The sequence below is a fragment of the Notothenia rossii genome, assembly GCF_949606895.1.
Source record: "Notothenia rossii genome assembly, chromosome: 11".
In the NCBI taxonomy this organism is placed as follows: domain Eukaryota; kingdom Metazoa; phylum Chordata; class Actinopteri; order Perciformes; family Nototheniidae; genus Notothenia; species Notothenia rossii.
In genome coordinates this window covers 52258497-52273864 of record NC_136910.1, presented here as the reverse complement: position 1 = coordinate 52273864, position 15368 = coordinate 52258497, and the positions used below count along the sequence as shown (strand labels likewise).

The window sequence follows — 15368 nt, the reverse complement described above, 5'->3', positions numbered from 1 at the left end:
TTTATTCAAGGTTATATGGCCGGTTTATGTAATTATTCAGAATCGTTGTCGTGTAAAGAGGTTTTCCACCATTTTACTTTTGCACCTAACCCTAACTCTTTTTCAGCCTTATTATTTAACAACACTCATCCGATAATCCTCAAATCACGTACATAGCATATTGAGACGATTTCCCCACAATTGTTCACAAGGCATACAGTTCTACAAGATGTGTCGAGGGTGCACTGTTTGACTCTCTGCTGTCACTGCCACATGACAGCAGAGCTCCAGAATACCAACTCGTCAGATGATCGGCCGTCAGACACACACAGCGCTTTATCTGTGAGTGGAATAGCATACTTGCATTAGAGCGTTACCGTGCCGTGTGCACACATGTTGTGTGAGCATGGGGCTGTGACGAGCGCAAGCCGGACCCTCCCTTCTCTGTCGTTCATCAAGTTGACTGTTGAAGATTTGGGGATAGAATAGACAGTGGTTCATGTTTTTTTTATCCTGGCATGAAACCACTGAAAGTTATATATTGCAACCATGGAAAGTTTACCTGGCACACACAAAAAAGTATAGCAAATGCAGCCATTTTGGTTCCAATTTATAACAATACAACCCCATTATTCCCACTACTTTTTGTGACTAAATGATCTCATGTAGTGGACAGTGCAGCCGTGGAGGAGGTGTTTGTGCTCGCTAGTTCTTTACTCTGTATGAAACTCATGTTGATCACACACTCGGTAAACAGATTACATCAAAGCTCTCTCCTGTGCTCAGCCTGCCTAGGTAGCTTCCAGTCTGTTACTGCGGCCAAAGAAAACAGCCCGTTGAGAACAAGCACGACATTGTTCAGAGTCCGTCGGCCCTTTTTTCTTTCTCCACACACAGCAAACCGTTCAGAGCCAATAATACAAGCGCGTCAGCAGAGTCAACTCTGGACACAGAACAATCTGGCTTCACTCATTTCACTCATCTATCACCCCCACGCCTGTCTTCCTCAGAGCCAAACACTGGCTGCTAGTGTTCATTGCATTAAATGCCAACATGGCAGTCATATTGGTACAGTTAGGCCACGCCCCCTTTAAATAGCTATGTCTATCAAGGCAGGAGGTTTATAATGGACACACCTCGCTGAATTTTGAACACATTTTTAAGCAGTTTTATTCGAGAAAAAAAGTCAGGCATGTTTATTTTTGAAACCTTGTTAAATGTATCATGCAGTGTTTTTATATCAAAATACTTGAAACCAATAATTAGACTGCAGCAGTGACATTTCTACAATATAATATTTAAGATCAAATTGCCCAATGTAATTAGTTTCTTTTGGTTTTAGTATTTACTTCTATTTGTATTCAAGTGTTTGCGATACTCTATTGTTTCAGATGGTTTTATATTATTATTTTTATATTATTATAAATGCTGTTTGGTAGTTTATTCTTTAACAATATAATATATCACCCTCCACTTTTTTACTATATTGTTAAATGGCTTTTTTATTTAAATGTAATTCATTTAAAAAATAAACAATTACAAAAGATACTTAATTTAAAACATTCAAATATCTCCTGCATTTTTAAATTGCTGCTGAGATAGTTGTGTTTATATTTTTGGGAAATAAATAAAGATTTAAATTATTTAATGTAATTACAAAAATACACTAAAGTTAAAATATTAAGTAAATTAATCCAGAAAGGACTTCAAACCTCTGACGACTACACATACAAGCAAATATGAAAAAAGGAACAGGTTGCTTTACATACACATAAAGTTGGTGTAAATGACAATATAAACGGTGTGGATAGATTTTTTTTTTTGACTGATATTTATTGTACTTATTGTGATAAACTCAACACGTTTAAATCAGTAAAATCCGTACAACATAGAAAATGTTATTGCCTGTTGCTTGGGTCCATCACTTCTTTAATTGGAACATCCAAAAGCAGGACAAAAGTCTGGCATGTGTCCTGTTTGAACTGGCACCACCTGTGTTTCCTTTTGAATATGGCACAGTACTTGCGGTAAACTGGGAAAACCTGGTTTGAGATGTACTGTGTTTTGTAATACAACCAACGTCAATAAAACATGGATGAATTTGGACACAGCAATATTTTTTCCCAATCCAAAAACCACAAGCTCTTATTTATACACATATTTAAATGGCTACTGGAAGGACTTCTATTTACGGTCTTATCCTGAGCAGCTTAAGAGAGAAACATCCGAGGCAGATCATCTTTCTAAAATGTTTTTCTTTCTCTCCTTTTTTTCCAGATTACCTTTGCCAAGTAAGTCAGCTGACTGGACGCACTTTGGAGGTAACACACTGGCAGCGCAGCACTGCCGTACACTGATAAAAGACTCTATTATGAGGACTGCAGATGGAGCGTTTTTCAGGCATGACTAGTGATTCGTCACAAGCTCCGAGACGTGAACAGCATGTTAAAAACGTCACCCAGACAGACGGGGAATTTGTTCAGCGGAGGGTTTTATCGAGAAGCACAAAGTTCCCACAGTCACGCAGAAACCCGATCAACTCAGAAATTCGAAAAGTTTGCCACTTATTAGAGATTTACTCCCCGTTTATTTACCTCCCCTGTGTGCATTCAGTCAAGCAGAGCCAGAATCTAATCTTCTCCAGCTGACAAGAAAACAGAAACACTCTGTTGTTTTTTAAACTCTCCGCCAACTTGTAATTACAACTGAAATGTAATCATCTCCCCGGGTTTGTGTGATGGGAGTCATTTCTCTGTAACTCTGCAAACCGATGTGACCTCTCTGGATCGGATTCTCATGGGAATCTTCCTCTGAAGGCTCTTTCTCTGCCCTCTTCCCCTTTGTACACGTTAGCAAGTGAAGCTCTGTGTGCAGCGTTATCTTGAAAGGGTTCAGCATTTCCCACATTTTTAATATCTTAACAATGTGATTTAAATGGTTAAAGCAGCCTTCAAGGGATAGTACGGATGTCTTGAGGTTGAGATGTGTATACTGATCCACAAGTCGGCCTGTTTTAAAGTCGAGGGCTGTCGGCATGCCACTAGTTTGGAGGAACACACAGGAGTATGAGAAAGGAAGCTAAGCATTGTTCTGGATGGGGGCAGCACCAACATGTATTTTTTACAGCCCTTTCTGATCAGAGAACTAAAACGGTTATATATATTTTTTAATTTTTTTTAATTTTTTAATTTAACCCTTATTTATACAGGTCTAAAATCTCATTGGGACACAAGGTCTCATTTTCAAGAGAGACTTGTTCAGTGGTAACACTACCACACAAAGTTACAGACAGACAGGACACTAAACACAGAGGCAACACTAAAATACAACATCGTAAAAAAAGTAGTCATTGAAATCCATATACAGTCAGATATAGCCGGTGCAAACACCCACAGATGATTTCTCCAGCTTTTTTAAAATGAGTTTAAAATCCGTGATGGGTATCAAACTGGTCAGCTTAAGGTTTGGCTCTTCAAACACACCAAACCCCTTTTTCAATACAGATATTTTACCTTGCAGAATACATAGAAACTCCCTCTGGAGGTAACTTTGGGATTTTAGCGTTTGCAGACCATTTACATGCACGAAAACCTATATCACACACTATAGGAAAGGGAAAAATCCCCAAAATCTAAATAGTGCCTCTTTAACTTGTGTGCCGTAGTTTTTACCAAACTGGAGGTGTGCAGATTGTCATCTACAGTAAGTAATAAAATGACTTTAGATATTTACTTAATACAACCTTCAAACATACGAACAGTCCCTTTTTAAGGTCAGCCAAGTAGAGTTCTAACCAATCAGGTCAGTGGTTCAAATCCAAGACAAGCTGATATAATCCTATCACTGGATATGGATCAGTCACCTTTTAAGGTTGTTTTCAATCCTGTTTGGCTGCGGGAAGTTTGCACCATGAGCCATGAGCCAAGGTACAAGTGATTAGTTTAAGTGCAGATTTAGTAATCTTATTATATCATTTCTTGAAACTGAAAAAGTCTTAGCACAATGCAGCTAACTTGTCTCCACCTAATTAGATTCTAGCATTTTGGTATGTAATTCAAAAATGTCCTTTGCAAATACAAAAAAACGCTTTTGTTCCGACGCCTAACCTTACTTTTCATTTGAAACCATTTTTGATTTAATAATAGAATCGAAAGTTTTCAAAAAGTAAATGCTGTACTCAAGATCAGATTAGATTTATGTATGAAAGTCTTTAATCAAATAGTAGATAAACAAAATCATTGCTGTTACTCCAGATGGTCAAGGCTAACTTTTGGTCCTTGAGATATTTGTTATGCTGCGACAGTCAGATTTTAGTCTGTCCCAACAGAAGTAGGTAGAGGTTCAAAGTCTTGGACTGTTAAAAGAGTTGTATGTATCTTTTGTGCAAAAGCTCATCCTTTTTCCGCCCGTTTTTTTTCAATTAAAATATCCCAAAATATAAGATCCATAGTATTTATACAGTATTTAAAAAAAAATTACATAAATATATATTTAAAAATATAATATATTTAAAATACAAATGTGCAATAATAAGATGAATAGAATACAAATATTTAATATATATGCATATTGTCAAAACAATTGATTTGCAACCCTTCCACTCTAACTCCAGTTCTATTAAAGTATTAACTACAATCCTAATGATGAAAACCTGACTATTGCTTGAAATGTGTAATATATAATAAACCTTGATGCACATTTAAACTTAATGTGTGTCATGATTGCGACCTTGTTATTTACACTATTCTTCCCGCGGGCTCCCCAGGTTCGGCCCCGCTGGACGAGCTCCACACGCTGCGCAGCCAGCTGCTGCTGCTGCACAACCAGCTGCTGTACGAGCGCTACAAGAGGGAGCAGCACGCCGTGCGCAACCGCCGCCTCCTCCGCCGCATCATCAACGCCACCGCGCTGGAGGAGCAGAACAACGCCATGGCAAGTTTGCACGTTATCTTTTTCATGAGATGAGCCCCACATAAAAACACATCTAAATACTTCAAAGACATCTCCAGAGGCATTTAAAAACTCCAGCTGTCAAATGAGTCAAGAATCATATGTAGGACGCCGCAGAGAAGCTGTGACTGAAGTTGTTTTGGTTACCCAGACAACAAGTGATACTTTCAAAGAAGGCTGTTCTGTCTCATGGGATGAAATGTAAACAAAGTGGTGAAACACTGACACATTCATGCAGCAATCAGCGGAAACTCGTGCTTGGTAATTGAGTTTTGTTAAGGGGGAAAAGGCCCTCAGTAAGGTTGTGTTCGCACTGCAAGGCTTTGTGCTTTTTCCTTTTACATGTGTCCGATGTCAGATTCCTGTGTGAACTGGTCATGTTTCTGGATTGACCCAAATGCAAAAAGAACAATCCCATCACACTTAGCATGCTGTCATAGGAAATGAAACATGAAGGCCACTTGCGTAAGCTTTTGCGGTTTGATTTGTTAGCAGTGGTTAGCAGGAGTTATGTCTTTTTTCTATTCGCTTAGTGGATCGGGCTAGCAGAGAATGTAAATGACTTTTTCCATCTAGAGTGAAATAAAAGTCCAACCTGTATCTGATTTTAGTTGTCCAATAAAAGTAATCCAAATCATATTCCAGAGAGATCAGACTCCATGTGATTTTTCTGTTCACCCTATTACAAAAAACCCCCTGAGTCACACGGGCACAGAAAACACATTCCATTTTAGGACACTTTTTCCAGGAGTGTGAACGCAGCATAAAAGACCGTCTGGATTTGCACAAACTGCTGCAAAGTGCTTTAAAAGATCTATTTTTTCTAACCGCTTCACACTTTGTGCTTATTTTGTGCATTTGTGTGTGTGTGTGCAGAAGGACCAGCTGAACCTGCAGAGCGTGGACATCGTGTCTCTGAGGGAGAGTCTGCAGGTGGAGCAGCAGCGCTACAGGCAGCTGTGGGACGACCGGGAGACGGTGGTGACGCGACTGCACAGTCAGATCAGACAGCTGCAGCAGGGCCGGGACGACTACTACACCAAGAACCAGGAGCTCCAGGTACACATCCTTTCACCACTTTATACACATTACATATCAGACTGTACAAATACACGTGTCCACAGTTTTTGCATTTGTAAGATATCTTGTAAATCTCTTTAATCTGATGTTGTGTTCAGAGTAAATTGCAAGAGGGTCAGAAAAGGATAGATGATCTGGAGGCGGAGCTTCAGAGGGCCAACAACAAAGTCTGCCACACCGGTCACCTTCTCAACCAGATGACTATCAAGGTAAGAAAACAGTGGTTTATTCAGTACGAGAGCCTGCACTCTGATACCATTTGTGATACTGTTGGTACGGATGTGTAAAAGTAAACCAGCTTCAATACATTGCTGCTATATTATTACTGGGAGTTGAATTGAATTGGTGTTTCTGCCATGGAAAAATGTCAGCCTTTACATTACAATATTAGACCCTCCAGAAAAACGCGGGCTAAATTCCTTGATTATGCGATTAAACATGCGGGGTTTTATGTGATTTTATGCGGTGAAATTGCGGGAAGTTAGGAAATATGCGGAAAGTTGCGAAATATAATAAAAATGCGGGGGGGAAAGAATAACAATTTTTTTAAATATTGGGCTGTCTTATTTATTCTCTCTCACACACAACCTGCCACTAACGTTAAACCCCTTTACTATTCAATTAAACACATTCAATGTTTATTTATTGTAAAAGCAATTGGGCTATTTTAACCCCCCCCCCCCACACACACACACTTCTCCGCCTCATTCTGTTTTCATTTACTCGTTCGTTATCTGACCAGCTTCAATCTTGTAGGCTACTCACTTCGTTTCTTGTAGCCCTCGAAAGGGTTTTGGAGGTTGATGCCTCGGTGAACGGGAGTTGAATGGCTTTCTTGTCCGCAGCAGCAGAAAGCATTTTCGAATGTTTGAATGAATCAAAGTGGTTCGCCACCGTCGATTTTCCCTTATGCTGCAACACACAGTTGCACGGGATGCAGAATAGTTTCCCCCCACTTTTTGCACGGTCTTTAGTAGAAATGTTCGTTGGTAAATGAGCTCTATACAGTGTTGTTTACATTCTGTGATGCGCGAGCTGATGACGTCACGTCAAGACGAGTTCACTTTTTTTCTCTTCTCAACTTTGTGTGGAAAAATGGGGGGATTATGCGGCCTTTTGATAAATATGCGGCTTTTTAAAAATCTGCGCTATTTTGCTGATTATGCGGTAAATTCTGCGATCGCAGAATCGCGTTTTTCTGGAGGGTCTACAATATGTTACGTCTCGTTTAGCTGATGCTTTCCTCCTTACTTACAATAGGTGCAATGCAATATGAACCAAAACACCACAAAAATCCTGCATATAAATTCCAAAAAGCCAAACTTTTCTGTGCTAAATAGAAAAGTGACGCTTCCAGTCCAACTTGTATCGGATGCTTCCTTCCAAAAAGCAGGATGTCTTCTGTTTTTTATCTTTCATGTCTGGGCAGGTTTTACATTTCACATAAGAATATAAACGCGTGTCTGCTCACTAACACTGATCACTATCACACAGCATTAAATTGATCTTAGTTGAATCAGAAATAGTGTTTCAGGCTCCTCTGGGGGAAATAAAAATCCACCTTCTTTTGCATTATAAACAAATAGTATAGTTACTCAAAACTCTAATATATAAAATATATATCAACAAACATAAGAGGACAAAAAGCTAGAAAGAGACACAAGTAAAAGTAAAGAAAGAAGAAAAACAGATATGATAAACGTCAATTTACAGAATATAGTAGGAAACTTCATTAATTAAAAAAAATAGCACAAGTACATTTATTGTCAACGACCAACCAGAGAGTCATTAATAATGTTTGTCAGATTTCTTAATGCCTTTTCCTGCCTTTCTATAAAAAGAACTTGGGCAGGATAGTGATTAGACAGTTGGGTCAGACTATAGGAGGGTTACAGCAGCACATGCCCCCCCCCCTCGTCCTGCCACCTCTCTGTAGTCTGCACACTGTCCCAGGGCTCCGTTGCCTTGGAAATGCTGTCTCGCCTTCTCTATTTTTGGGTCAGCGGCACAGGGGGTCCGGGTGTTTTTCTACCTCCTGGGGTTTGTGTGAGGTCTGTTTTTAAATCCTCTGACCCAGGAAACAAGGATTTAGATGACTAAAGGTCCTATTTGTGATATTCAGTCAAAAGAAATAGCCTGTACAGTTTAGTATTCTGTCATATCAAGGCCTGGGCATGAATTTCTTAACAGCATTTTAACAGAGAAATAAAGTGAACTTCCGCCACAGATGGATGTGTATGCTGGGATGTGCACGGCACGTTTGGAGAGATCATTAATGACTCATTCCGCCGTACTCAGTGTTGATGCTTTCCCAGATATTTCGGGACAGGTGTGATTTGTAGTATAATTGCTGTTTTGCCCTCCATCGTCATTGTTTGTCTTGCGTGTCCTTCAGCTTAGCAACAGCGAGAGCACCCAGCAGCAGATGAGCTTCCTGAACAAGCAGCTGCTGCTCCTCGGGGAGGCGCACAAGCTGTCCATGCAGGACCTGCAGCACGGAGGCACCGATAACACCAAGGTACGCTGGAGAGAGGGTGTGTCTGTGTGCGGGACAGGTGCAAAGGACCACAGACACAATATAGGAACACTAACTTACTGGTGTTACTGGCTTACAGTTCCCTAACTTAGTACTCTTACCACCCTGGGAAAATACTGCATATTATCATGGTATTTTTAGAATAATATTAGCACTGGATTAATGAGTAAGTTGCATTTTCCTGCTGTTTATGTTTTAGGTTTGGTAGTTTAATCTCCATTAAAGAATGATATCGTATCAGGTTATCATATGTTTGAAGCTTTGTCCGTATTCTGTGAGAAAGACGCATCTCTAAAAAATGTCAACTTTTTATGAATTTCTCCGAAAAGAAGTTCAGCTTTTGTCATTTGTGGAGTAAAAAGTACAATATTTCCCAAAGAGATGTAATGGAATATAAAGTATCAAAGTAGCTATAGGGAAACACTCATTTTGATTACCGTAATTTTCGGACTATAAGCCGCGCCTTTTCCCCCATTTTTCGACCCTGCGGTTTATATAACGGTGCGGCTAATCTATGGATCTTTACAGCTAACGGCCACTAGGGGACCTCCTAAATCTATGGATTTTACAGGTTACAGTCCACCACCTTTAACTCTATGGGCTCTATGGCCGGTCCGCGCCCCCCACCTTTAAGCGGCGGGCTCCAGCAGGAAAAGCTGGAGGCCGGAAAAGAGTGAGACAGGTAGCGCGCAAAAGTAGAAGTGGAACCGAGAGTGGTACGAGAGACAGAACGAGAGCAAGACAGACAGACATTACGAGAGCGAGACAGTTTGTCCCCGTACCACTGGTTGAAAACCACTGCTGTAGATCACTGCCGGTACGTGCGCTGGGAGCGCACCGTTTAAGTTTGAAAGTTGAAAAGTTTGTGTGTCTGAAACGCTATGTGGTACAGTACAGTTTACACAGTACATGTTCTGTAGCTACTATTGCACTAAATGCTCACACTTGAATACGTTATGCAAATATGCAACTTGTTTGTTGAAATGTTAATAAATGGGAGCTTCCTCAAACAGCCATCTCTTTCCCGACAATCCCCTCTGTGCACGAACCCTTACATATGGTAATTAAACATTAAAACACCTGCGGCTTATAGTCCAGTGCGGCTTATATATGTACACATCATTCAATTTAGCTGCTGCGGCTTATATTCAGGTGCGCCTTATAGTCCGAAAATTACGGTAAATACCTTAATCTCATACTTAATAGGATAATCTAGTGTGGTTTTAATTGCATCTCATTTCTAGCTCCATTATTTGTAAAGTCTGGAAGTAGAAATGACAAAGCGTAGGGGTCAAACTGTCTCCTAATCTCTTTTATTTCTTAATCCTTTCTTCACTTTGTGCCTGTGTGGACACTGACCCACCACCATGCAGGAGACCCAGATGCTGAAGGTGTCTTACGGGAACGAGGTGGAGACCCTGAAGCAAAGCCTGCTGGTCCATGGTCAGAAACTGGAGGCGGCCCAGCAGAGAGTCGCCGAGCTGGAGACGCACCTCTCCAAGAAGGAACACCTCATCGCCGAGCAGAAGAAGTTCCTGGAGGATGTGAAGTGTCAAGCAAAGTGAGTCTGAACCTCCAAGTCCTCACAAGAAGCTTCATATGTCCTCTTTGCTGGGAAAATACTGAATGTATTCTTCCAATATCGATATAACAAAGGCCTGACGTACGTACTTAACCGGATTTATGATTACCCAGAAGAGCGACAGGACACACTGTTTTAGGCATATGATAGCTATGTGACAACGATTAACAATAAGATTCAGCCTCTATGGAGATAGACATATGACTGTCATGTTTATTGCTTACGTGGGCCTTAGCTGATCTTAACTAAACATTGAATACTGCTTTGAACCGGTATTCCTGCATCTTGTGACTGATACACCCTCTCTTGTATACACGCATGTGAAGGACACTATTCAGGGAACTATTTTGTCTCATGCAGCTCTGTATGTGATGACTACTTTCATTCTTGCAAGGATAATAAATGCATGTATCCTGATATGGAAGCTCAAGCCGGTGACGAGTGATATCTTTCCTAACAATCTTCCTCTCTCTGTTTGCAGGGCGGAGCTGCAGGCCTCCGACAGCAGGTATCAGGTTCAGAGGAGGATCACTCAGATGCTGCAGACTGAACTCCTGCAGCTCTACAGCAGGGTGGAGATGGAGGCTCCCGCCAGCACCGTCAGCAGTCCACCACCAGGGGGCAGAGCTGACCCACAGACTTGTGCTGACTCCAGGTCAGGCTCAGCACATTTTTTTTAGTGAGCTGTTGTATTGCGATTTCACTGCTGAAATTACCACTCGATTCAATCTACTTAAGCTATGTTTTATAATGGTCCCCAATCTTTGTGCATTGTGAGAGTTTAAACTGACCAGTGTGATGCTCACATGTGGTATGTCTTACGAGCAACCCCAAACAACATGTTATATTTGTACTTTTTTAACCCATTTACAAAAGCCTACATATTTTAAAACTATCAACTATGACTGTATTTCATGTAAAAAATTGAAGAGTAAAAAAAGAAACAGATTTCAGCTTTTTTTTTTTTAATCTTGTTAATCATCCAATCACCTCTCAAGTAAATATCTTGGGTTATGCACTTCTAAGTTAAGTTGGTCATTTGGACCCCTGTAAACATTATGAATTGAGTGTCTCATTGTGCTTTATAAGTGCTAACATTTCATCACTTTTATTATATTACTGAAAGCAGTGCCTTCACCTAAATGATATATTTAACTAACTTTGGAGTAAAACCTGATACCTGATGGTGTCAGATACTGTATGATTGAATGTTGTCTATGTAATCATTTAAACATTAGTGGCCAGTTAAATACAGTTTTTGTATCATCTGATCAATCAATGGTTTTCTGGGTCCTTTTTTATAACGTGTTCATATTTTTCTCCTCCACAGTGTCACGGTGCCAAGTGGACGAAGCAAACCTCACACCATCGAGGAGTTGGTAGACGGTAAACCACCCCGCGACTCCTCCCGGGGCAACGGCAGCACTTTATCGCCACGGCAACCAAAGGTGAGCAACTCTTCCAAGACGACGACGGCGGCGGCCAACTCCATGAACGGCAGCCAGGACCCGGCCCCACCGCCCCTGTTGGTGGAGCCCTCCCTGACCTGTCCCTACGGCAACCCGCTCACTCCCCTGCCCCCCGGCGACGCACCGATAACCGTGGGCTCCTACCCCAGCGCCAAGAGCTTCCTGGGCATGAGGGCCCGCGAGCTGTTCCGCAACAAGAGCGAGAGCCAGTGCGACACGGAGCAACCGGCGACGCGTTTGTCCGGTCTTGCCCACGGCCTGAAGACGGATCTGTGCGTGGAGCCGTCCTGCCCAGGTTACGGTGCCCCCGTCGGTCCCGTACCTTCCTCCACTCCAACCCCAACCCCTGCCCCCCCTCTCACTGTACCCACCCCCGCTGAGCCCAAGCAGCGGGCCACCAGCCAGGAAAGCCCCCGCAGGAAGGCAGCGTCAGGCTCAGGCGGAGGGAGGGGTCAGGCGGGGTCAGGGCGCCCCCGGCAGCAGCAGCTAAAGATCATGGACTACAACGAAACACACCACGAGCACAGCTAGAGACACGGATCTGAGGCGGGACGCAGGGCGGCGGCCGAGAGACTACAAGTTTAAAACGATGAAGAAGAGCTACAAATCAGCTAAAGAGTTAACATGTCAGTGACTCTTTGGAATTCAGTGTTATTTGTTCAAATCCTCTGAGTGGACAACAGGATTTCCCGCAATGTTTTCCTACATTCTTTTTTTTCTTCTTTTTTTTCCAGTCATTCCCCTGAAAAATGTTGACAAGGATACAAAGTTGATGAGTTGTTACCAGTGGAGATGCTAGTGGTATGCATTTAGATTGTATGCAAAGACGCTCATGCTAGCAAGATGCAGTTATCGATAACTGTGTGACACTGTGAGTCTGAAGATTAAAGGATAAATGAATCCAAATGACAAAAAAACAACACTTTGCTTGAAAACATTTACCCATATTTCTCAGATATTTGTCGCTTTATTATGCCTTCATAGCCAACACAATGGTAGCAGCAACTTGTCTTCTGAAACAGTGTCAATGTTACTTTGGATAATCAACAAACTTTTCTGAATTTGTACTGGAACTACTTTCTAGTGAAGAAATAGTCCCTTTGAAAACGAATTAAAGTGAGGTTTGTGGAGTCACATGGACACTATTTGACAAAGACGGGCTGTGATATTTTTTAGATGTCAGTTGTAACTTCTGAGGGCACCACAATTATAGCTTATTTCACCACCATTGTGTTGCTTATGAAAACAGGAATCTAAGAGACAAACATCTCCAAATGTGGACAGATAAAACAATATACTATTAGAGTTAAGTGAGAATTCCTTTTTGTAGTTTGGATGTGCTGACCCTTTAAAATCCAAACAAAGAGCTAGTAATGTTACATCTGTCAGGCATGCTTTGGCGTTGACCATGGACCGAAATATGTGTGATATCAGAATGCATGTTGAGGGTTACATGAAAGCGGTTGAGGTGATAAGTACCTACAAGACGCTTCGTTTACTATGGGGAAACTTTGAAGTGAAACCACAAGGAGAACTGACATTTCCATACAAAACTCAATTGAGTTTTTGTCCAAATTAAGTCAGAGAGAGAATGTGTGTTTGCAAAAAGGCAAGCATGTAGGTCGTGTTGGTTCTCGTGTTTCAGCTGAAATGAGGAAAGTGTATGAATATGTAAAACTGAAATTGTTTGCATTCTTTTGAATTCTATTGTACCTTTTTTATGTTTTATTTATTCAGCCATGAAGGGCTCCCATGACGTACATATCCTACATTTGAATCAGACCTGGCAAGTAACGCAAGCCCAAGCTATAGTTACCTCGTTTTCTTCTGATTATTAGAAGTAAACTCTGGCATTGAAAGTCGTCTAAATCCTGTTGTCCACCTGGAACTCCTGCTGTCACTTCCTTTTGCCTCGCTATTCTAAAGCATGTTCAACAATCCACTTTAAATGCCAACAGTAGTAACTACCGCAAACCAAGACAAAAGGTACAATCAGCACAAACTGAAGAAACCAGGACTCTGACCAGAGCTGGAGATATCTGGGATAAAATGGCAAAAAGGAAGTTCTTAAGGCAGTGGCTTGTGTTTAACTGTGAACAATAAAGATCGTCTTCAATGTTTTGCACTACAATTCTGAGTTTGGCTTTTTTTTCTGTCGCCTAATGTAATCCCCTCCATTTGTAGCCTACCTCTGTGGAAATGTAGCATCATGGTGTTTTTTCATTATGGCCAGTTGAGTTTGGTTTGGGGACGAGACACTTTCAGGTGTTTGCACATCGAAGAGTCAGTCTGTCCTTCTAAACTGTGTTGTTGGTTTTCAGCTCAATTGAAAACAGAAAGACAATCAAGGAGTTTCTCATGACAGTACAGTATTGGATGATTGTCTTTGGTTGTCAACCCTGTGAAATAACGCCCAACTACGCTTTAAAGCACAGGTTTGACCACTAGAATATACAAATATATTATTAAAATAGGGATTCATCAGTTTAGTAATTTTCTTTACCATATTTTCTTTTAAGTGTAGGCTACCACAGTACACTCAATATATTTGGTTTTTCAATTTTTATTCACACACTTAATGCAATTAGAAATTGTCAAAGGTCCTTTCCACTATTTTTAAACGCGCAGATTTGTACAATTTTTACAGTCTTTGATTAGTTTCCCCATCTAAATAGGGAAACCCGGGGCTCAGGGGATACATTTAGCCATTTGTAATATTTTTGTTCAATAGAAAAAAAGGGTTTAAAAACATACAGGAATATTCAAATGATTTGATTGTATTGACGCAGTTCTTGTAGGAGTACTTTTATCATTCGAAAACTTTTTCCCACTCTCGTTTCTGTCATTAACTATCCATTAGCTTAGTTTAGCATAAACCGCTAGCTTAGCCCTGTTCATGGTTTAAAAACCGCCCAGCTGAATTTAATGAGGCGAATTAACCTGCCTCTGCCTTATCGTAGCATATATTACTGTAATGAATGGATATCGTATTTTCAACTAACGTAAACTCTCAGTATAAGACAGCCACATTTTCCAAAATGTAAATAAATATCGAGGTAAGTCTAAAAAGTTCTAAATCCAACATTTCGGTTTCGTTAGCTAAACACAAGATAGCGAATTAGCCATTCCTGCAGCAACATGGAGTTTAATTTGACAACCTGCATGAAAAATGTAATTTCTTAAGTGTTACTTGGTATTTAAGTGAAAAGAACGTAAAAAATTGTACATAATTTACATACAAACATGCTTTAAAAACAATAGGACATGTACAGTAGGCAGGACAGTAACCAAGGTACATGTTAATTATTCACGTATGACATAGACGATTTAAGAGGATATTTATTTACTAGCCTGCTTAAGTCTTAAGGGATATCTCAACCTTGTAGCCTACAGTGAATCTACAATTTCAAATTTAAAGTGGGAGGTTGTGCTTTTTAATAGAATGAATCTGCATGCTGAAAGATCTTGCTGAAGTGGAAGTGAGTCCTCTTTGTAATGCCTACCCAAAGTACAGCCAATACCAAATGTTCCAAATCAGGCAATATGTATATAATCTATATTCATTTTGGTATATGATAGTATACCCACTAATTTCGTGAGTTGAGGGTTTGTATCTGGATTTAAAGATATACTGTTGACACTCAAAATATTGAATTTAGCTTGATTAGGCCTTCTTTTGTTTTGTTTTTTGTATGTTTTCTAGTCCAAAGGCAGTTGTTCTTGAAATACTCTCTTCCAATAACCTCAAATGTATTGTTGGAAATGTTTTCAT

General features: G+C 40.6%; 1 protein-coding gene across 6 annotated transcripts in view; it reads left to right on the top strand.

The window, feature by feature from the left end:
• The window catches only part of tsc1b (TSC complex subunit 1b), a 40117-nt gene extending 26390 nt beyond the window's left edge, over positions 1 to 13727 (top strand). For 5 of the 6 annotated variants that reach the window (XM_079658753.1, XM_079658755.1, XM_079658758.1 and 2 more), the window contains 8 exons: positions 2257 to 2300; positions 4745 to 4911; positions 5806 to 5988; positions 6108 to 6218; positions 8405 to 8527; positions 9919 to 10106; positions 10609 to 10782; positions 11458 to 13727. In XM_079658753.1, coding sequence (XP_079514879.1) covers positions 2257 to 2300; positions 4745 to 4911; positions 5806 to 5988; positions 6108 to 6218; positions 8405 to 8527; positions 9919 to 10106; positions 10609 to 10782; positions 11458 to 12127 — 1660 coding nt within the window. In that variant the 3' untranslated portion in view covers positions 12128 to 13727. The remainder of the gene's footprint in view (positions 1 to 2256; positions 2301 to 4744; positions 4912 to 5805; positions 5989 to 6107; positions 6219 to 8404; positions 8528 to 9918; positions 10107 to 10608; positions 10783 to 11457) is intronic. The other variant, XM_079658754.1, reaches the window with a different exon arrangement.
• Positions 13728 to 15368: the final 1641 nt, after the last annotated feature.